Here is a 24,563-nt window from a genome sequence, read left to right on the forward strand (position 1 = left end):
ATATTATAATGGAACTAAGAGCTTTATTAAAAACTTTTCCCAAATAGAGAAAGAACACTAAATTCATGGACCATGGCCCAAAGGCACAATGCACACAAATGAGTAATAAGATACTACTGATTTCCTGTACTGAAAGTTTGAGTAGAATTTAAAAAGGGCAACTGTTCTACAGATATTCATTAAAAATCTCCAAGTAGTCTGAAAAAGTATAGTGTTCTGACCAAAACAGAAATAACAATTATAAAGTAAAGCTATGTATGGTATAAAACTTAATATACAAAAGGATCGTAATATACAAAGATCCCAGAAATCTTCATAATACAAATGTTAATTTAATTACACAAATAAAAGTATGTACCGTTCATTATGCTCCTGATAAACAAGCCTGGACTTCTCCAGTAGATACTTTTCAACATAGGCACTAGAAGGAAAATAAAATTGGTTGATAAGCTTGTGCATTAATGTGCATGATTTTAATAACTTTTATTATCACTTTCTCCACTTGTAAAAGAGAGACCATAGTATTTGCCATGCAGGGTGGGTGTGAGAATTTAACACAGTAGTTATTATGCAAGCTGTTATTAATACGGGAAACAGGGAGAGCAGAGTGAAAGGTATCTGGGAACTCTGTGCTTTCTCATACTTCTTTTTGCTGTGAACCTAAAACTGCTTTGCAAATATCTCAAATTTTTGTTTAGGTTATAAAGAATATTGCTGCACAACAGAGGACTCTCATCACACCAAGTGGTTGTGGTTGCTTTAGAACACAGTAATTAGCAGGTCAGGTTATATATCCAACTTACTCAAAAAGAATTTCAAAACTGAATGTATGTACAAAATAAAGAAAAATAAATATAGATAGCAAACTGCTAAAAATTCATAAATCAAAGTTAAGAATGTGTGAGTGTTACATTATTCTTATAGCTTTTCTCATGTTTAAACTCTTCCAAAAGAATAATGGGCTCAAAGGAAAAATGTTTAATGCAGACACCAATATCACTATTCTCTTAAAGGGCAAAAGAACAATGTATGGTTTAGTGAAGGGGCAATGGCAAAAATATAAACATGCTCCAACACCTGGTATTATTACTTACCCAAGTACAGTGCCTGTTTCTTGGTAATTTACTTGAATAAACTTCCCAAAACGACTTGAATTGTTATTATGAGCTGTCTTTGCATTTCCAAAGGCCTATTAAAATAAATAGCTTCTATTAATTTCATTTTTTTAATTGCAAATACAGCCTAGGCCAGTTCAAAGAGACAAAATGCTAAAGATATAATAGAAAAAATAATTCATTTTTACCTTCACACTCATATAGATAAGGTAAAGAAAGCAACAAATTACTGAAATGGAACCAAGTAGGTACTATTTTATGTTATTCAGTAGAATAAATCTTAATTTAAAAAGTAATGCTCTTTAAAATTCATATTTCTCTTTCACTTTCAAGAGTTAATGATTTTTTTCTTTATAAATTTTTTAAAACCTTGCTAAAATGAAATGAGGGGGTAGAAAAAAGACTAATTACAATTTTAGAACAGTATACATGAAATTTCATTACATAACATACTTTATTATACCATCCTAAAACAAAGCTGCAATACTACATAAACAGAATAAAGACTATAAAATCTTCCTAAATTGCGACCCAAAGTATATACCATGGACATTACCAAGCAATGAAGATGAACTACTGAGGCAGACATCAACACTGATGAATATCAAACATTATGTCAACTGGAAGAAACAAGATACAAGAGTACTACTGTGAATATGAGATTCTAGATAAGGCAAAAATAAAAGTAACTGGGAACAGATCAGAAGTAGTCTGGGAATGGGGGTGGAGTTGGGAAGTAATGAAAAAGGGAAAATATTCTGTAATATAGCTTGAGTGTAGCACAGTGGTCACAAGAGTGTATACATTTATGTGTATCATTGATCTGCACATTTTTAATGACTATATTTTACTATAAGGTATATTGCAGTAAAATTTAAAAGGATCCCATCACACTCACATATTCAACATCTTGTATGAATCAACAAGGCATAATGATGAATGAGAGAAGCCAGTTACAAAGTAATTGTACTTACAGGACCTTAAAAAAAAAAAAAAAACAACCACAACATCATACAGCAGCAACGGCGATCAGACAGGTAAATCCCATGAGATATGGGTGTCCAAGAGGACAAAGGGTATGAAGGTAAGGAACAGCTTAAGAGAATTTTATGGAATAATGGAACTAGATTGTCAATAGATGGTGATACAAATTGAAGGTTTTAAGATTCACAGAAATTTACTGTAAGGCTATTTCTTTTAATATTAATATCTCCTTTAAAAGTAAGTAAAAGGTAAAAAGACAATTTCAGACACGCAATCTGAAAATATTTATAAGTCAACCCACAAAAAAAGAAACATTACAGGAAGTCCTTTATGTAGAAAGAAAATGCTATCATATTCAAATATAGAAAAATGTAAGAATGAAGAACCATATAAATAGTAACTACATAAGAAAACATACAAAAAATTTTCACTACTTAAATTTCTTTTAAATAATTATTAATAAAAAAATCATTAATAATGGGCCTCCCCTGGTGGCGCAGCGGTTGAGCTCTGGGCTGCAAAGCTGCCCGCAGCCTCTGCAGCTCTGGTTAGATCCCGGGCTGCAGGCGAGGATCCCACATGGCGCGAAGACCTCTCCTGCTGTGACCGCTGCTCCCCTCAGCAGTATATTTTGTCAGTCTGCCTATTCTGTTCCCCGCTCTGTGAATTCTCTCACCCTCCCATGCTTCTGACTGTACCCAGTGCTTGTATAAATATTTTTTTAAAAAATCATTAATAATGAGCTGTCAAAAAAAAAAATGCTAAAGATCACTCAAAATAAAAGTCTCTTCATAAAAGAAACAAATACTACAAAAATCAACTTTTGGAAAAATCTGGAAATTAACCAAAGGCTTGCAATGATCCTTTGTAAGAAAACATTTAATCAAGGGAAATAGCTGAATCTCTGTAAGACAAGCATTGTAGCATTTTAACTTCCCCAGTTACCATTTCCCTCTCTCCAAAGTGAAGAGAAAACCAACACCCTACAATTACACTTTTATTTAAAAAGCAGCGCAGAAATCACTGGAAGGATCAGCCCAGAGTTACAGCCAAAGGCCTGTCCCACAGATAACTGTAAACAATTTAACCTACACAGTATTTCCCTAGAAAACCTCCCACCACCTGCACCTCTGGCCTACACCCCAAATTCCTGTATGCATAAATTAAGGAAAAAAATCTTTAAAAAAAAGAGTAAATCAATAAAATTTTATTTAAAAAAAAAAGAAAGAAAAGTCTGGAAAATGACATGTACAAAAGGGACTTTGAAAGACCCAAATATTTCTGGGAATTAAAAAGCAAAACATATACATAGGACTAAGCACATTCCCTGGAAAGTGTAAACTCTCAACTAAGACCTCAGACCTCTTCAGGTGCTATGTAAACAGGAAGTAAAATGTAAGGCAGAGTTAACAACTGCATGGTTTAGTGTAGAAGGGTATCCAATTAACAAAGAGAACCTTGCAGAAATGACAAGGAGCCTTATCACTTCAAGACATTTAAGGAAATCCCTGTCAAAACTTAAGGTGACTACTAAGTGAACTAAGAAAAAGAATCTTAAGCCCTCACACACAAAAAGAATACAGACTTTCCAGAATTACTTCAAAGAACTCATATAACACCAAACAACCACCATAAACCCTGAAAGGAGAGAAAAATCTCATTTCCCAAACTGCCACTTTATGTGTTTAAAAATGCCCAGTTTTCATTCCAAAAAAAAAGCAAAGAAAGAAATTATGGAGAAAAGAAATGAAAAAGAGCAACATAGTCCCTTGATGAACCAGATGTTTAACTTCTAAATGCAGATTTATATGTCAAGTATTTTAAATATTTTAAACTAAAGAAAAGTATAACAAATATGACTTAACAACAGACATTATCAAAGTTATAAAAATTACTATTTTGAAAAGTACATTAACTAAAATGAAAAATTCATTAGAGGGGCTCAAGTGAAGATATGAGCAAGGAGAACAATCAGTAAAGTTTAAACTAATCAAATGAGATGATCTAATCTAAGGAAGAAAATGAAGAAAATTGAATAGAGCTTCAAGGACTTGTGGCATACCATCCAGCATACCAACATATTCCTAATGGTAACACCAAAAGGAAAGGATGGAGAGCAAAGGTACACAATGAATATTTCAACAAAAAATGGCCAAACTTGAAATTCCATGAAAAACATAAAATACATCCAAAAAGGTAAACAAATATATAATTAAACTAAACATTTTAACTATAATTAAAATGAACTGAGATAGAGCCACACCGCCACAAATCATCATCAATCTATTAAAAGACAACAAATGAGAATGAAGTGTGGGAGGAAAAGCACAATGGACTATGATGGAGGATTATGGGTGCTCTGGTGGTAGGAGAATTATGGTACCCACACCTGAGGGATGAAATCCTATAATGTGAAAAAATGAACAAGGATATAAAATAATAGAACTTCATTAAAAGTAAGACATTCAATGAATCTTATAAGCATCTAGAGAGAGGCACCTTATGATTTCTCAATAGAAACCATTAAGGACAAAAATGGTGAGATAGTAAACACAAAACACTGTGAAAAGACTGCCAACCAAAATGTCTATATTCAGCAAAACAATCCTTTCAAAATTAAAGCAGAAATTAACACACTCAGATAAATAAAAACTAAAAGAATTCAATAGCAGAGGGGTCTTACAAAAAAATGCTAAGTGAAGTGATTCAAACTGAAACTTAAAGGACAATAAAATAAATCCTTATTAAGAAGTAAAAACAAGTAAAGTTTAACACAGAAGTGAATACAAAACACAGTATTAATATTTCTTGGTAACTTTTCCTCCTTTCTGATTTAAAGGCCAATTCCATATAATAATAAAACAAATCTGTTTAATGAATCAATCAAGGAGATGTAGTATTATATACAATGGAGTACTACTCAGTGACCAAAAAGATAAACTGATGCCATTTGCAGCAACACGGAGGTGGAAGGGATTTTGTTAAGCAAAATAAGTCAGAAGGAAAAAGAGAAATATCATATGGTTTCACTTCTAGGTAGAATATAGGGAAACTGAACAGAGGGTCAAAAAAAGACAAAATTTGCAAACTGACCATAGATCTGAGGCATACACCAGAGGAGGGGAAGAGATGGGGGTCAAATCAGGGGAGGGAAGAGCACAAATGACTATGGTGATGAGTCTTCGACACTATGGGGGAAGAACTACAGGGACTACACCCGAGGGAAGAAATCAAACACTGTTCAAAAATGAACAATGATATAAGAAAATAAATACCTTAAAAAAAATTTGGGGCCTCTCTGGTGGCTCAAGGGTTAAGACACAATGGAATAGAATAGAGAACCCAGAGATAAAACCACACCTATATGGATAGTTAATCTACAACAAAGGAGTCAAGAATATACACCGGAGCAAGAAAAGCCTCTTCAATAAATGGGTGCTGGGAAAATAGGATAGCCCATGCAAAAGAATGAAACTAGATCACTAACTCAAAACATACATAAAAATTAATTCGAAATGGATAAAATACTTGGACTAAGACCTGAAACCATAAAATACACAGACGAAAGCAGGCAAAACACTCCATGACATATGCTTCAGGAACATCTTTCTGGATTCACCTCCAGGAGCAAGGAGAACATAAACAAATGGGACAACACAAAACTGTAAAGTTTTTGCACAGCAATAGAAAACTATAACCAAAACAAAAAGATCCCCCACTGAATGGGAAAAAATATTTCCACACCATACATCTGACAAGGGGCTTATATCAAAAATTTACAAAGAACACAGACACCTCTACAAAAAGAAACAAATAACCCAATTAAAAAGGGGGGGGGGGCAGAAAAACTAAATAGGCAGTTCTCCAGAGAAGATATACAAATGGCTGACAGGCACATAAAAAACTGTTCATCGGGCCTCCCCGGTGGCGCAGCGGTTGAGCGCTGGGTTGCGAAGCTGCGCGCGGCCTCTGCGGCGCCGGTTCGATCCCCGGCTGCTCCCCGGCCACCGGAGGAGGGTCCCACATGGCGCGCAGACCTCTCCTGCCGCCCGCTGCTCCCCTCAGCAGTGTACTTCGGTCCTTCTGCCTGCTCTGCTCCCCGCTCTGGCTCTGGTGAATTCTCTCACCCTCCCGCGCTTCTGACTGTACCCAGTGCATGTATAAACAAAACAAACAAAGAAACCAGCAAAACAAATAAATAAAGCATGCCTCTATTAAAAAAAAAAAAAAAAAAAAAAAAACTGTTCATCACTTATCATCAGAGAAATGCAAATCAAAACCACAATGAGACCAACTCACACCTGTGAGAATGGCCCATATCAAAAGGACCAGAAACCATAATGCTAGCAAGGAGATGGAGAAAAAGGAACCCTGCTACATAATGGGTGGGAATGTAAACTCGTCCAGCTTCTATGGAAAGCAGTATGGAGTTTTCTCAAAAGATTTCACGTGGATCTGCCATTATGACCCAGCAATTCTACTCCTTGATATCTACCAAAAAACCACAAAAACACTACTTTGAAAGGAATCCTGCACGCCCAAATTCACTGCAGAACTGCTTACAATAGCCAGGATATGAAAACAGCTTAAATCCCCAAAAACAGATGAATGGATTATGAAAATGTGGGGGGGGGTATATATATATATATATATATATATATATGTAGAGAGAGAGAGAGAGTCAGCAATCAAAAAAGATGATAAACTCATGCCACTTGCAACAACATGGATGGACTTGGAAGCATTAAGGGAAATAAGTCAGAAGGAAAAAGATAAATATCAGAACCTCCTCCTCTCCAATCCCCTCCTCACTAATAAGTGGAATATAGAGAAAGCAAACTAAAAACCAAAAGGACAACCTTAAAAGTTACCCCTTGAAAACTGACTATAGAGCTGAAGCATCCAAAGAGGGGAGGGGTAGAGAAGGGGTAGGAACAAACAGGGAAGGCAGCACAATGGACTACGGTGGTGAACTATGGGTAATCTGGTGGCAGGTACCCAGCAGTGGCAATACCCAATGGAGAGAATCCCAACGTACCACAGTTAAGAGAATTTAAAAAAATAAAGTCGTTTCCCATATTCTTCACATTTTCAAAAGTGAACTCCCCAATTTCACTGCTACACACAGACACTAAGGTTATAAAGATAAATTTATACAGGCAAAAATGTTTTTCCTGATTTACCTACTTTCACAACTCAATTACAGACAGCAATTCTGCTCCTACTATCTCCCTTTACAGGGAGATATACCTGACCCTATTCATCTGTCTTTTTCATCACTATGATGCAAAGATGCCCTTGAGGGGCCTCCCTGGTGGCTCAGCAGGTTGAGCACCGTGCTATGAAGCTGTGCACAGCCTTTGCACGTGAGTTCGACTCCTAGCCAGCCAGGGAGAAACCCACATGGCCCAGCAGACCTCTCCTGCCTCGCCCGCTGCTCCCCTCAGCAGTGTCTTTGGTCCATCTGCCTGTTCTGCTCCCAACTCTGTCTCTGGTGAATTCTCTCACCCTCCCAGGCCTCTGACTGTACCCCAGTTCTTGTATAAATAAATAAATCTTAAATAAAAAAAAAAGATGCCCTTGAAAAAAATATTACCATTAGCAGAGTCTTCAATCTTCCACATTGCCTATTTTGCTTTCCCATTTTCTAGTTTTCCTTGGTGATTAAAAATGATGCCTGTACTTCCATGCAGTATTATCTCATTTTCTCACACTTATACCAAAATTTAATTTTTCATTTTTCATTTTTTAAAGACATGTTTAAGAGTAAAAGAAGAATTTCTACACACTTACCTCAAGTACTGGCCCAGCTCCAAGAATAATTTGTTCTACTCCACTGGCAAATCCTTTCTGACTGAGAGCAGTAAGGTGATGAATGAGAAAGTTTGTGCTTTGAGTCTTCCCAGATCCACTCTCTCCAGAAATCACAATGCACTGATTCTTCTTGTGCTGCAGCATGGCATGATAGGCTACATCAGCCACAGCATAAATGTGGGGCTCAAGTTTTCCCAATTGATGGTTATCGTACATTTTGACATATTTGGGGTTATAAATAGGAAGAAACTTGAATGGGTTAATAACTATAAGAATACTGCCAACATAGGTATAAATTTTTTCATGTTTAAAACGATTTCGTAGGTTTTCTAGGAGAGTTTTCTCATTCAAATCAGGTAAGCTACATAAATCATCAAAGTCTTTCTGTTGAGGCTGTGGAAGAAAACCCCGTTCCATCATCCTGCGACGTTCTTCTGTTACCCGTAGCCATGACTGAAGACTACCATAATGAATTGAGCCATCAAGGTTCTTTTCTCTCAGAAGAAAGCGGTAGTCCTCTCCACTCAGGCGATTTTCCAGGGCCATTCTGGGCCACAACATCATTCGTTGAACTGGACAGTCTGTTGGATTGAGTATCCATTCTTCTCCACCAAATTCCTTTACCTCTGCTAGAACGTAACATTTTGTTTTATCAAGATGAAGTCTATTTATAAGAGAGTCAATCACCTCAGCAGCTGTAGAGTTTTTTCTGGCAGGAATTGGACAGTAAATTGTCCCTTCTGAAATTGTCCCAGGATATATACGTAGTGTGTGTTCATTATCCTCAAAGCGTCGTCTTCCTCCATCATTTATATTCATATTGGATCCTATCCCATCAGCATGGATAGTATGTATTCAAAATTATGCAAATCATTTTCATGGCAGAAGAACTGTAATATAAAAGATGTGAAACATTAAGAAGTCATTTTACACAAGTCATTGCTTCCTGATGCTCAAGAAAGTTTAACCAACATGTTAGCCACATCTTTTAGAAGACAAAATTCTTTTTCTTAGTATAGGAGCAGTTTTGAAAAAGGTCTCATTGAAACCACATAGTATAATATTTCATTGTCCAAATGTGGACACTTTCTAAAACAGCAAGTTGTCAAAAAAAAAAAGTTTTTTCAATGTCTGATCATATTTTTAAGTTAAAATCTAAGAGCACAAAGAAAATCGATTTTGCCCTTTTATTACTCAAATATTTCTAAGATAACTGGATTAGAATCAAGCTCTATATATTTGAAGAGCCTCACTGAAGAGTAAATTAAGAAAAACAGAAAAATAAACAAATCTAATCATCCTACACCCAAAAGTTCTTATGAATAAAGCAGAAATAATGAAGAACACTATTGATGGAGCAAAAATTTGTGACATTAAAAACAGTAAGAAGATGGGCCTCCCCGGTGGTGCAGCGGTTGAGCGCCGGGTTGCGAAGCTGCCGCAGCTGGTTCAATCCCCAGCTGCTCCCCGGCCACTGGAGGAGGGTCCCACATGGCACGCAGACCTCTCCTGCCGCCCGCTGCTCCTCTCAACAGTGTACTTCACTCCTTCTGCCTGTTCTGCTCCCTGCTCTGGCTCTGGTGAATTCTCTCACCCTCCCGCGCTTCTGACTGTACCCAGTGCTTGCATAAATAAATAAATCAATCTTTAAAAAAAAAAAAAAAAAACAGTAAGAAGATGAAATCAGATAAACTGAGAAGTTAAAGTATATGAAGTTATAACCAAGAAAAAAATGAGAGGAACCTGCTTATAGAATAAGTATATTTTTAAGAATTTCTGAGCTGACTCTCTGTATCTTCCCTAAGACTGAGCATTTATTTACAGGGAGTATGGGAGGTAATAAGGGAAACCTAAAGATCCTATTACTAATTTGCTGAACAGAGCTGACAAAATTATAACTCGGGAACATTACAAGTTTTATTCAACCCCTCCTTGTGCTTCAATGCTACCTTTTTACCTAGCCTGACTTCACTGCTTACAAGTACTCTGCATATCCTTCCAATCTTCTCAAACCCCACATATCACACCTCTAGAAGAATGATTTCAACTGTTTTACTTCACTGAGAAAATAGTGACTTCTTTTAAATAACTTATTCAACTCAAAATGTATTCCTATGTTCATCTAATATGCTCTTCCAATTGCTTTCTACAGAGAAAATATGTCCTATATCCTTTCCAGAACTAATAAAACCCATTTCATGTCATTTCCATCAGTACTTGCCCCATCAAAAAACCACTCTTGTGTTATCAATCTTTCTTTCAACTTATTTTAACCTTTTAAATATATAAAGATGCTGTGTTATTTAAAAAGAAAAAATACTTTTCAGTCACATTTAACACTATTACATACTTCTCAGAAACTTCATTTTTTACCTTTTTCCAAGATGATCTTTCAAACACAAAGAATATTAAAGAACACTTAAAAAGAAGCACTGTACTATCACAAAAATTTAGCATGTTTAAAAATTATTATAAATGCTCCAGATAATTTTATAAACAAAGAAAATACCAGAGTAAATTTAGTAACGCCTACTTCCTTTTCTTTGCAGAGGTAACCACTTTCCTGAGGTTGGTATTACTCCCATGAATGCTTTTATATTTTTACTATATATATATTTTTTAAAGGCATAGTAATATAAAACACTACATGTTACCTTAATATTGTCTTTTCTATTTACAAATGCAGATGTATGGTAAAGTTCATTAACTGCTGAATAATATGTCATTTTACGTGGGTTCATTAATTGAAACATATATACTACTACAGTGGGGGACAATGATAATGGAAGAGGCTATGCATGTGGGGGGGGCAGGCCGGGTAGTATAGGAGAAATCTCTGCAGCTTCTGCTCAGTTTTGCTGTGAACATAAAACTGCTCTAAAAGATAAAATCTATTTTTTAAATTCCATAGTTTGTATCCTTATACCACAATTTATCAATCTACTGTCCTAGTGAACACTTGTAAAGTTTCCAATATTACACTATTAAAACAATGCCAAAATTTCCATACCTCTCTCTTCATGTGTCTTTGCAATTAGCTCTCTGGATTTTACATCTAGGAGTGGACTTGCTAGGTTTTAAGCATTTTTATCTTTACCAGATATTAATAAAATGCTTTCCAAAATGGTTGCACCAACTATTTCACAGATAGTGTAGGCAGACTTCATGGTTTACTGCTTCTTTAACCAAAATTTAGCATTGTCAGACTTGCATGACTGCCACTAATTATAAAAAGGTATGTCATCTCATGGTTTTAATTTGCATTTTCCTGACTATTAGTTGAGGATGAACAACTCTTTCTTATCCTATCATTTTCCACGTGGACTATCTTGCTTATTTATTCGTTTTCTCCTTTATGGGTTTTTTTTCTTTCCCTTTTTGAAGTTTTTCAGACATCCTGGTATTAATGAATGTTTAGCTGAATATGTGACAAATAATCTCCTACCAATCAGTGGCTTATCTATTTTGCTTATACTCCTCTCTGCTATAGAGAATTTAAGATTATTTGCTTGTTTATTTATTTATGCATAGAAGAATTGGGGTGTAGGCCAGAGGTGTGGGGGTTGGTGTATGTGAGAGGATTCACCAGAGACAAAGTGGGCAGCAGAACAGGCAGACCTACTGAAATACACTGCGAAGGGGAGCAGCAGCCAAGACAGGAGAGGTCTGCTGCACCATAATGTGGGTTAGCTCCCTGGCTGGGTTTGAACTTGGGCCGCTGTGGTGATAGCATGATAGTGCTGGGACTTAACCCTCATGGCACCAGAGGTCCCAAGAATTTTTTATTTTAATAGTCAAATCTACCAATCTTTTACAGGTTTCTTTTTAATTAAACAGTATCAACAATAACTGCAGTTAACTATTATTGTATGCTCACTGGTACTCATTTATTCTAAGCATTTCACATGAATTATTTCCTTTATTTCTCACAATTCTTCCCTAAGGGCTATTCTTCTCATCCTCTTCCTCATTTTCTAAATTAAAAAACACAGAAAGACTGCACAATTTACCAAACTCATAGCTGTAATCTGGAGGGAAAAAAGATGGTAGGCAGCCCAATGGTCTATGGTGAAGGAACAGGGTGCCTGTGGTGATAGGTATGGTGGAGTAACATATATGTGAATCTATTCCACTAAATCATATATAGTACTGTACACCAACATTACCTCAATAAATATAAATAAAATATAAATAAGTATAAATATTTAAAAAGCCTACATAGTATTATATTCTTTATTCTGAGACATAAAGTTATTGACCTATATTTTCTTTCACAGGTCTCAGTTTTGCTTTTCTCATTTAGGCTTTAACCCATACGGAATTTATTTTCATGTATGCTATTAGGTAAAACTTCATACCAATTCACTTTAGCAAATGAACCAGCACCATAATGAAGTTTCTTTCCCCAAATATTTATACTGTGACCTTTGTAATACAGCAAATTCTATATAAATTTCAATATGCTCTGGTCTCTGTATTCTGTTCCACTAGTCCATCTGTCCATCTCTGAGTCTATCTTCTATATATAATTCTATTGATATATATTATCTTCTATAATACAGTAAGTTTTGATACTTGAAAAGCATATCACCTCAATTTGTTCATTTGCTACTTTCCCAAAGAATTTTAAGATCAGTATGTCAAATACCTGCAAAAATCTTCTAAATTCTGGTCAATATTGATACAATATTGGAAAAAATGACATCCTATTGACTTTCTACTCATAAACATCATGTTGTTTTTTAACTAAATCACTTTTTACTTCTAAGGTTCTATTATTTTCATATCCATCTCATTTTTTTCTATTTAAATTCCATAATTGACTTAATTTAAGGGATATCACTCACTCATCTCCTTGAAAATACTAAATTTATAATTTAATATTCTTCAAATTGATATTTTAATGTTGCTCAGAGTGAACTGCTCTTCTGGTTGCTGATTTTATTTCCTATCTTTCTTGGCATTGGATGGCTTCATTTGTTTGAAAATTTAACTGTACAGGTGTACTTTTTGGAATGATTTCTTTTTATTTTTCATACAAATATTTATTATTTACTGAAGCTAATTTTGACTGCTTTTTAACACACATCCATAATACCATTAACCATACCTTTAAAAATAAACAATTTTTTAAAATAAATTTTATTTTTATATTCCCCATACAATTGCAATCCCCTTATTTTGACCCCAATCCCTCCCCTCCCCACCCCCCACCACCCATGGAGTGTGTCTGGTTTATAGTTGTTTGTTGATTTTGATTTTCACTTTCTTATTGTTATTCATTTTCCTGGTCCCTTATTTAAATTTTCTAGATTCCTGCTATGAGTGAGACCATCCAGTATTTTTCCTTTTCTTTCTGGCTTAAAAATAAGCAATTTTTTAATACTAGTAGTCACTGCTCAACTTCCCTCCTAAGTATTTTTCTGAGAGTGGATCTATTCAAATCAGATATCTGTTCTGAAATAACAGAATATGCTCTGAACTAGCAAGCTGCTACTTGTAAAGTTATGGTGGTGTTCTAATAGCTGGTGCTCCTTATAGCTCGGCAGGCTGTGCCTGCACTATGCCAGAAGACACACAGCACAACATCTAACCTCTAAAGTTTAGTGTACAATATTGCAGGCCTAGAACTAAACTCAGAAATCTTTTTCAACTAAGGAACTCTGCCTATCCTAATTCATGATTTCCCACAATGAGCCCAAGTCTAATAAGACATTTCCCCATCAGCTCAAAGCAGCAAAACCCTCAGCTACTTCCCCTACAGTCTGCCCCAGCAATACTGCCGCTTGGAAACACAGAAATGTTTTGTTTACCTTACTTGAGCCTCATTTATGTCTACTTGGCTTTCCCTTTTTGTTACTTTATCAATCATTGCTCTGTGCTGGGACAAAGGGGTTGTCTCAAGATATTACTCACAAATCTAGATGGCAAACCACAACATTTATCAAAATCATCTGGGAAACATTTCAAAAATTTATAGGCCCAATAATGGTCCTTAAGTTGGAAAATTTAAGCAATTCTCTTGTTCCCGGTCCAGAGAACAATATTTGGGAATCAATTAGTCTATATTCCCACTTAACCTAGACTCTCTTACCCTCTTCCCAAATAGCAAGCTACTGTCAGTGCTCTTTGAAAATGTCACCAATATGATAAAGTTGTCAAATCCCAAGGCCTCTTCTCAATCCTCATCTTAACATGCCACATGAAAACATTTGACTAAGACAGCCATCTTTTCATTCTTGAAACTGCTCTGACATGACAATTTGTTTGCAATTCTCTTGATAGGTTCACTTTTTTCTGATATACTCTTCTAGATTTTTCTCCATTTCTTCTCTTTAAAAATAAAATTATTCACCCAGTTTCTGGTCTCAACCCAGTGCTCTTCTAACTAGATGATTTTAACCTGGTCCTCTAAATTCATACCATCACCTATTACCTATGGAGGCTGTTGTACAACAAAGGCAGAGCTGAATAGCTGTGACAGAGACCATATAGTCCACAAAACCAAATACGGCCCTTTATAGAAAAAGTTTGCCAAGCCCTATTATAAGGTAATACTAAAAAATGGGGGGGAGGGGGCGCTAAAGTATAACCTCCAAGCTAGTGGAGTGAAAAAATAGAAGAACAAAAAATGATCAATTCAACTAAGGCAAGGGGAAGGGGGAGAGTTAGACCAGATGGAACTAAATAAATTGGTAATTGTATTAAGTGTAATTGTGCTAATTAAAAGACAAGGTTGTCAGACTGGATTTTTTTTAATGCAAGTATATGCTGTTTTCAATGGACAGACATCTAAAAATAAAAGGATACAGAATCTGAAAATAAAAGGAAAAAAGGAAGGGGTATATAACATGTAAATTACAGCCAAAAGAAAACTGATATAATTAAGGTATTATCAAGTGAGGTATTAAAAGAAAATTAAGTATCTCTTAGGATCTTTTTAGCCCCGACATACTATATTTCCAGTTTGGGGCCTGGTTTACCGGTGACCTTGAAAGCAGGAAACAGAAGAAGACAGCAAGTACAAAAAGATACTATATCTTTTTCTGAAAGAATTAAAAAAAAAAAAAGATGGGCTGAGAAACAGCTTTTTAGGAAAGATGTGACAAGAGTGCATGTTAGCTGATATTCATCACTAGGTAGAACACTGAACCCAGTATTAACTACAGTAAGTCAATGCCAAAAAGTCAAATTGGAAGCTGGAAGAATACATTTTGTATTATTTTAATTAAACAAAAGGTGATGGAAGAAATGAATTACATGACATACCACAGACACACGGACAGCAATCAGGGTTTACTCAGTCCAACAAGTAATCTATACCCTTTTTTACTGAAAATATTCCTTTGAAGAACCACTTCTCCTCCCTTCTCATTTGATACAGTTTGAAGGGATTGACCTTACCCTCCAGTTAGGGAGAAAGGGGATATTAATTGTCTCAGGACCAGCCAATCACTTTATTACACTCCCCCTAGCCACAGTGGTTACTCATTGAGATTCTATACTTGTACTCTGATACAACTATTGGGGAAAAAAGCAGCATTGTTTTTTCTACTAGATTTACTAAACTAGAAAGATATAAACCCAGAGGGGCTGGCAGCCATTTTCCCTGAAGGCAGAAAAGCAGCCTCTCTGTTTGAAAAGTAACTAATACACATAATTAAGCATTATCAACAGTGTTTGTGCCTAAACAATCCAATGGGCCTAAAACCAAGTCAACTACTGGATTTCCTGTTCATTCCCTTTTATTTCCTGATCCACTTTGAGCTGAGTTGCTGTTTTCTGCAATCAAGAAAACCCACTATAACATTAAGATAGCACTTCAGTACAATAACCTTGGAGGATATAAATATCCCTTGTTACAGAAATTTCTGAAATCCAAAATTTTTATAAAATTTCAGGAACCAAGGCCCCCCAGTGGTTCAAGGGGTTAAGACGCAGCACTATGAAGCTATCCACAATCACTGCAGCATGAGTTCGATCCCTGGCCAAGGAGGACCCACATGGCACAGCAGACCTCTCCTATCTCGCCCACTGCTCCCCTCAGCAGTGTATTTCAGTCAGTCCGCCTGTTCTGCTCCCCACTGTCTCTGGTAAATCCTCTCGCCCCCCCACATCTCTGGCCTCCAAGTTCTTGTATGCATAAATAAAATAAGTCTTTAAAAAAAAAATTTCAGGAACCAAATATATTTGAAATCCTTTTACACATACTTCCTTCACTATCATGGTATGTAAAATTGGGGCACTTAATCGGTTCAAATAAGACAGTACCCATTAACAAACAAATTCTCTACCCAAACTTAAGAATTAAACAGATTTAGATAGCATTGAATACTTGTAATGCCAACTATCACAAATATGGAAAATAAAGAAATGGGTGTACAATACATCAAACCAAAATATAAAACTATATAAATCTATACATACATAAATAATGGTAAACATATTACACTTTTAGGAAAAAATCAAAACTTCCATTTATAGTTGTCACCAAAACTAATCTTCAACACCTCACTTGTGTTGAAAAGCATTTTTGAGGTAAGAAACAAACTATCTTTCAAATCAGAAAATTAAGGTTTAAATAGCAAAATAATCTATGCAAATTTACTTTATAATAAAGAAGACATTTAAAAATCAACCAGGAAAATGATAAGGTGAAAAATGATTGAGAGTAAAATGAAACTGGTGCATATAAAGAATTAAGCACAGTAATAGTACTTAGATAGTAATCAGACATTCCTATACCTTTTTTATAAAGAAACTTTTTTTTTAAATTCCCTATCCCTAAGTAGTAGGATAAGCATATGATAAGAGCGGGAAACAATGTGGTGAGACAGTTGCTATGGTCAGTAGGGTGTAGTCTGAATAAACCAGATTATGATGCTATTCACTGGACTGAGTTAAAAGGGACTGCTTAGAGAGAAAAACTGTGGTGAAGAAAGAAAACAAGCTAAAGAATACAGTTTCCTTTAAATTAGAGGTTCAGTTAAAAAGATAAAAATAAATACCTAAAGATTTTAAATGAAGTGTTTTGTTGTGGGCTAATAAAATTTAATTTTAAAAGTATATACAGCTGCTTTTACTTTTTTTTAATCAAGATTTCAAGGTAACTTTCCAAACAGGAAAAAAAAATACCCTTTCTCACAGGGATCTACTGATGATTGTCAGAAGGAGGATAATACAGTTAACATTCAATAACAAGGAGCAGAACTCTAGAATCAGGCAAATGTAAACAACAAATATCTAGTTTCACCGCTGGGGGGGGGGGAAACTCAAAGCAATGGCTTTACCTAATACATATTAAAAGGAAACTATTGTACTATCAAGACTCTGCTTCCATTTGAAATAACAATACTAATTTGTATGCAGTTGTAAATTTCATGAGGAGATAGCTACTAAATATTTTGAACTTCTTTTAGATAAATAAGTGGTATTCAAGCACTAACATTCATGTTGCTTCTATTTTAGTACTTAAAGTTTTCTATAAAGTTATTATACCAATGTATACTCACATGTTTATATAAATGTTATTTTTAAACTTGCAAATAGTGCTTTATAATCATTTTTTTCCTTCAAAAGTCCCCAAATACTTTTTTCACAAACCCATTTCCTCCTCTTCCTGGGCAGGCAACTAAATGATATTTCTCAACCTTCTTGCAGTTTCATGTGACCCTGTGACCAAGACCTAGGCTAAAGGTAGTGGGTGGGGTGATCTACATACTCTTTAGACTAACACATTAAAGGTTGCTATAAACATAGAAGCACTATTTACAATAGCTAAGCTATGGAAGCAACCCAAATGCCCAAAAATAGATGACTGGATCAAGAAGATGTGGTACATATACACCATGGAATATTACTCAGCATTCAAAAAAGATGAACACATGCAGTTTGCAGCAACATGGATGGAGCTAGAAGGGATCATGCTCAGCGAAATAAGTCAGAAAGAAAAAGAAAAATACCGGATGGTCTCACTCATAGCAGGAATTTAGAAAACCTAAATAAGAGACCAGGAAAAAAGACTAATCAATACAAAGTAAAAATCAAAATCAACAAGCAACTATAAACCAGAGACACACTGGGGAGGGGGCGGGTAGGAAGGGGCGGGGAAAGGAAGGACTAGAGTCAAAATAAGGGGGGGGTGCAATTGTATGGGGAATATAACCAAAATGAAAATGCATACATTGTGCAAAGATAAAAAAAGATGTAAGAATTATGTAAAATAAAATATTTAAATAAAAAAATTAAAAGATAAAGATATTGAAAGTTTAAAAAAAAAAAAAGAGAAAAGTTGCTATAAACAATAATATAACCGGAAGACATAACACTCATTTATACACTTGAGATGTATTAAAATATATGAAGCAACTATTGACAAACATAAAAACAGACATTGACAGCAACACAATAATAGGAGACTTCAAAACCCCATTTATATCAATGGACAGATGAGCTAGACAGAAAATCAACATGAAAACAACAGGCCTAAAAAAGAAATTAGATCAGACAGGCTTACTAGACATTTAATAGGGCATAGAAACCATAAAAAAAGCTGAGTACACATTCTTCTCAAGTGCACATGTAAATTTCTCCAGGATAGACCATATGTTGGACAGCAAGACAAGTGCCAATAAATTCATGAAGCCTGAAATCATACTAAGTGTCTCCTTTGATTATAATGCTATTAAACTAAAAATCAATCACAAAAAGAAGGTGGATAAAAGCCCAAACACAGAGACTAAACAAAATGATACTGAATGACTATCAAAGAGGAACTCAAAGGAGAAATTTTAAAATATATAAAGACAAATGAAATGAAGACATGAGCTACCAGAACACATGAGAAGCAGGAAAAGTAGTAATAATAAGTATACAGCACTATAGTCCCACATCAAGAAACAAGAAAGACCTCAAATAAATAATCTAATGCTACACCTTAAGGAAACAGAAAAAGAACAACAAATGAAACCAAGAACCACAATATGGAAAGCAAGAAAAATTAGAGCAGAAATAAATGAAACACAAATCAAAAGCAGTCCAAAAGATCAATGAAACTAAAAATACAAAAGTCTCTAGCTAGATTCACTTAGGAAAAAAGGGATAAACTTTAACAAGAAGAACCAGAAAGAGCTGTTACAACAGTTGTCAGAGAAATATAGAGGATCGTAAGAGATTACACTAAACACCTTTATGCAAACAAATTAGAAAATCTAGAAATGGACAAATTCACAGAATGATACAACTTCCTAAGACTGAAGTAATAGAAAATATGAACTGACCAATTATAGCCTAGGACCAAATGGTTTCACTAGTATGTTCTACTACCGAACCTTTAAAGACCAACTATCCTTCTCAAACTCTCAATAAAGTGAAGAAGTGGAATACTTCAAAACACACTTCATAAGGTCAACAATACTCTGACACAAAAATAGAAAAGGATATGAAAAGGAAAACTATACACCAATATCCCTGGTGAACACAGATGCAAAAATCCTTGACAAAATCACAGCAAAACAAATTCAACAATACAGTAAAAGGTTCATTAATAACAACCAAGTGGTATTTATTCCAGGAATGCACAGATAGCTTAACATATGCAAATCAATGTGCTTCACCATATTTACAAAAGAAAAAAATTGTATCAATAGACACCAGTCCAACCTTTCTGCAGTTTTCAAAAAACAAATCTTACCAACAAAGACAAAACTTAGAAATAAAGAATTGCAAGACAACTATATAAGCAAATGGCAACCAAAACAAATCAAGAATAGCTATACTTATAACTATAAAACAGACTTTCAATTGGGCCTCCCTGGTGGCGCAAGGGGTTAAAGACGAAACCTATGAAGCTGTCCGCAGCCACTGCAGCACAAGTTCGATCCCTGGCCAGGGAGATACCCACATGGTGCAGCAGACCTCTCCTGTCCGCCCACTGCTCCCCTCAGCAGTGTATTTCAGTCAGTCTGCCTGTTCTGTCTTCCTCTCTGTCTCTGGTGACTCCTCTCACCCTCCCATACCTCTGGCCTGTACCCTAGTTCTTGTATGCATAGATAAATAAATCTTTAAAAAAAAAAAAAAGAATGGCAAGAAGAGATAAAGAAAAACATTAACTATGATTAAGGGTCTAATACAATAAGAAATAATACTTATAGACTCATAATTATCTTATAGATTCATATGCACCAAATGATGGAGCACCAAGAAAAATAAGACAGTAAGAGAATTTAAGACAGATATTGATAATAACATAATAGTATTAGGGGACCTTGATACCCCATTCACAACAATAGACATATCAACAATGCACAGAGAAAATAAGGAAACAGCTTTAAATGAGTAGAAGAAAAAGGTCTAACAAACATCTATAAAACACTTCACACTAAACCGCTGCATATACTTTTTTTTCAAGTGCACACATAAGAGCTTCAAGAATAGACCAGATCTTGAGACAGAAGATAATAAGAGAGAAAACATTAATAAACACAGTAACAAATAAAAGAAGAAATCACTACAGCTAGCTAGAAATACAAAGGATTATAAGAGATTACTATGAACAACTATATGCCAATAAATTCGATAACCTTTAAGAAAAATGATAAATTTCTAGATCTACATAATCTAGCCAAGACGCACCCAGGAAGAAAGAGATGAACTGAACAAACTGATCAAACATGAAACTGAAACAGTAATTAAAAAAAAAAAATCTTCCAATAAACAAAAGTCCAGGAACAGATGGCTTTGCAAATTAATTTTATCAAACTTTTAAAGAACTAATGCACACCTTGCTCAAACTGTTTTTAAAATCATGCATTTTATGATGCCAACATTACCTTAATACTTAAACCAGACAAAACAGTACAAGAAAATTATAAACCATTGTCCTTGAAGATGCAGATACAGCTGTCTAATGTTGAACAGAGTGGCAACAGAGACAGAAAGAAGTGCACAAATGGTCTGTATTTGGCCTCACTGACGAATTAGGTGGGGGGGGGGGGAACATAACACCTAGGTTTGACTAAAAGCAACTGGATAAATAATGATTCTATTTATTAAAATGGGAGAGATGTAGAAAAACTGGTTTATATTCATTATAGTTGCTGGCATTGTTTGTGTTACTGCTTGGGAAGGAAGGGAGTAGTATGGTTTAGTGTGCCTTTGGCCATTTTAAGTCTGATATACAAGTGGAAATATGTAAGCAATTAAATACATAAGTCTCAAAAACAAATGAGATAATGCACATCTGGTAATGATTAGCATATGGATGGCATTTTAAGCGATCATACTGGATGAACTCACATACAAAAAGACTGCAGATAGAGAAAAACTATGACCAAGTCCTGTGATCACCAATGTTTAAGTGGTCCAGCAAACAGAGGAGAGTCAAATATAGAGCAGTTAATGACTTAAAACACATAGTAGTAACAGTAGTATTTATTATAATAATGATGTTTAACCCTTAAAATACTTATTATGCGCCAAACTATTCATTTGAGTCCTAACTCTTAGAACAACTTCATGGAGGTAAGCACTATTATCACCATTTTTGAATGAAGAAATCGAAGAACAGAGGATGATAAACAGCCTGCTCTAGATGACACATCTAAGTAGAGGAAAACCACCAGACAAATGAAGGGTCATAAAAGAAGTATTTCGAAAAGCAGCAAAAGAAGTCAGTTAAGGATAGAGAAATTACCTATGGATTTGAAACCATGGCGATAATTTGTGACGATTTCTGTGTTTGGATTATGATTGTAGCTAAACTGAATCTGAGCAGGTACCTCAAGTTCCTCATGGGGTTAGTGTGAGAGATAAACATATGAGAAGAATTTAAAGCAATATCTGACATGTAATATATGTAACTTAATTGTTGATAACCATTTTGTTATAGGACATTCCATTATCTACCAATAAGCTGACATCCTATTATAAATTTCCTATTTAAATCAGTCATGGTTAGTAATTCTATTTTTACAGCATCATCCTCTAAGAATGTATTTAAGACACTGTGGAGATTATAGCAAACCATCTGTTCCCAGAATTTAAAGCTAAGCCACTACTCTTCAAAATGGAACTTCCATTAAATTAGTATTCCATTAAATTTACCTTTAAAGATCAAATGACCTGCACCAACATCAAAACTTGCAATATTTGTCTCAGATACTTAAAATTTTAAGTAGCTCTTGAAAGGTAAGGAGAATCAGAAATTGTACCTATTTCAACCAACTACCATCTCAATTATATGGCCCTTGGAAACATCAAAAAAAGGTATAATCAATACATTGGGCAACAGCTATTAAATCTAGGACTAACCCCTGCCTAATAAATTTATTCCAAAGTCAACATATCATTTTTATTCATATCTCAAAAGAATAGAATTAAAATGTCAATGATTGTCTCATAAGAAATAAATTTAGATTAGAAAGAGCCATACTTTAAAACAAATACATAAATTAATAAGTTGGAATTAGTTGTTTAGCAATGGTTCACAATGGCAAAATGGGGAGGGTTAAAGGGGAAAAAAAAAAGCGCTGATATACAGTATACGCCTGTTCTGAACAACTTTTACAGATATAATTGAGTGCCTACTAATACAAAGAAAAGCAAGCAACAGAAAATGCCAACAATGACAACTAAATATGTAAATCTGGTATCATTATATATATATATAAAATATAAAATTAAAAGACTACAAAACTTTGAAAAAAAGCTAAAGAGAAGTGGTTGTTTGACCTGGGAAAATGATTTAATGTGCAATATTACTCATTGCCATTTAAACATGGTGGAGGATAACAAACTTCTTCTGCAAAGGGTCAAATGGTAAAATATGTTAAGCTTTGTAAGACATATGGTCTCTTTCACATATAGGGTCTCAACTTTGCCCTTGTAGCAAGAAAGCAGTCATAACCAGAGACTTAGCATCATATCACAAGCTTTTCATTAATAAAAGCTCAAATCCAGAAAAAAATTAACAGAAAGGTAGACTTGACTAGGCCTCCTTTAGTCAAATTCCTTATCATTTACTGTCACCTTCAGTAGAAATAAGGAGGAAAGCAAAGCTCATAAGCCACTTGCACATGTAAGTAAATCTGTAATGCTATTGAAGAATTAACAGAAAACCACCTTTCAATAAGTACAAATTAAAACTAATAAAATATTTTAAATTAATTTTTAACTCAGGGCCTCCCGGTGGCGCAGGCGGTTGAGCACCACGCTGTGAAGCTGTCCACAACCTCTGCAGTGCCGGTTCGATCCCTGCTGGCCTTGGAGCAACCCACATGGAGAGCAGACCTCTCCTGTCTCGCCTGCTGCTCCCCTCAGCAGTGTATTTCATCAGTCTGCCTGTTCTGTTCCCCCCTCTGGCTCCGGTGAATCTGCTCACCCTCCCGCAACTCTGGCCTGTACCCTGGCTCTTGTATAAATAAAATAAATCTTTAAAAAAAATTTTTTTAATTAATTTTTAACTCAACTAATAAAATAATGTCATGCTGAGGGTTTCCTGGCATAAGTAGTCACCCCTACCATAAAAACAAGAAAAAGTCAGATAAATTACAAAACCAATATTTTAAACCTATGAGAGAGCTGAAAACACAAGTTAAAGAAGCTCAAATCTAGAGAGGGAAAAGCCCTTTCCAGGTAAAGAGACAAGTGACCACTTTCAACTCTAGGGCCGCTGAGTGAGGAAAAAAGTGAACAGTCCTATGGACAAATGAACTACTATGATGAACTCAGAAGACCCCCAGTACGATGGGGGTCCAAAGGAGCTCCAGGAGAGCTAATCAACACAACCTAAAAATTCTTCTTTCCCTTAGATAAGCTTTCAAAGAGTACCCAGTAGCAGGCAAAATCTAGGGGTAAACAAAGAAGGCAGAGAAGAATTTTCTGGAGAGTGGAAAACTACAATGACATTGAAGTCCCTTTATGACTTATATTCCAAGCTAGGGGAGACTGAATCCATACTCAAAAACACTAGAGGCCAAAATTAACTATAATTGTAGCCCAGTCCAGATATAACTCACTTCCATGCCAGAATGAAGACATTCATTCTTAAGACTTCGAGCCTAACAATCAGTATGTCTTTTCAAGGAGGAAACTGTTCTTTTTATATATATAATATTCACATACAATAAAAACTACAGAGAGTCAAAGAATCATGAAAATGTAACTTTAGACCAAAACAAACTCATATATGACCCAGATATGGGAATTAGCAAAAACTTCAAATAAATCTTAAAAATATTATTTAGAAAAACATAGATTTAATAAATTTTAGCAGGGAAATGAACACTAAAAAAAGATCCTATTAGAAATTCTCAAACTAAAAAATGAAAATGGAATATACTTACAGATAAGACACACAAAAAAAACCCACCGAATTTCAGAGATCAATATAAATTATCTAAATTAAAGCATAGATAAAAAAGAACTAAATAAACAGGCAAGAATGTTCATAATTAAGAGTCACAAACTAGTGAGGTAATATCAAACAGTGTGGAAAGAGATGAAAAATAGAATGGAAGAGAAAAACATTTCTGAAAAGCAGTGACAGAATTTTTCCAAGATAAATGTAAAATAAACCACATGGAACAAATTCAGCAAGTCACAAAATAAATACAAGACAAATGCACCTAGGTACATCATAGTAAAACAGCT

General features: G+C 35.0%; 1 protein-coding gene across 11 annotated transcripts in view; it reads right to left on the bottom strand.

The window, feature by feature from the left end:
• The window catches only part of MYO9A (myosin IXA), a 191,763-nt gene that overhangs the window by 141,482 nt on the left and 25,718 nt on the right, over positions 1-24,563 (bottom strand). For all 11 annotated transcript variants that reach the window (XM_054688553.1, XM_054688550.1, XM_037502853.1 and 8 more), the window contains exons 2-4: positions 7,893-8,803; positions 1,095-1,189; positions 359-421 (exon numbers count right to left, since the gene is read on the bottom strand). In XM_054688553.1, coding sequence (XP_054544528.1) covers positions 359-421; positions 1,095-1,189; positions 7,893-8,732 — 998 coding nt within the window. In that variant the 5' untranslated portion in view covers positions 8,733-8,803. The remainder of the gene's footprint in view (positions 1-358; positions 422-1,094; positions 1,190-7,892; positions 8,804-24,563) is intronic.

Source organism: Talpa occidentalis, unplaced genomic scaffold (genome assembly GCF_014898055.3).
Source record: "Talpa occidentalis isolate TD23 unplaced genomic scaffold, MPIMG_talOcc4v2.1 talOcc4.11, whole genome shotgun sequence".
NCBI classification, from domain to species: Eukaryota; Metazoa; Chordata; class Mammalia; order Eulipotyphla; family Talpidae; genus Talpa; species Talpa occidentalis.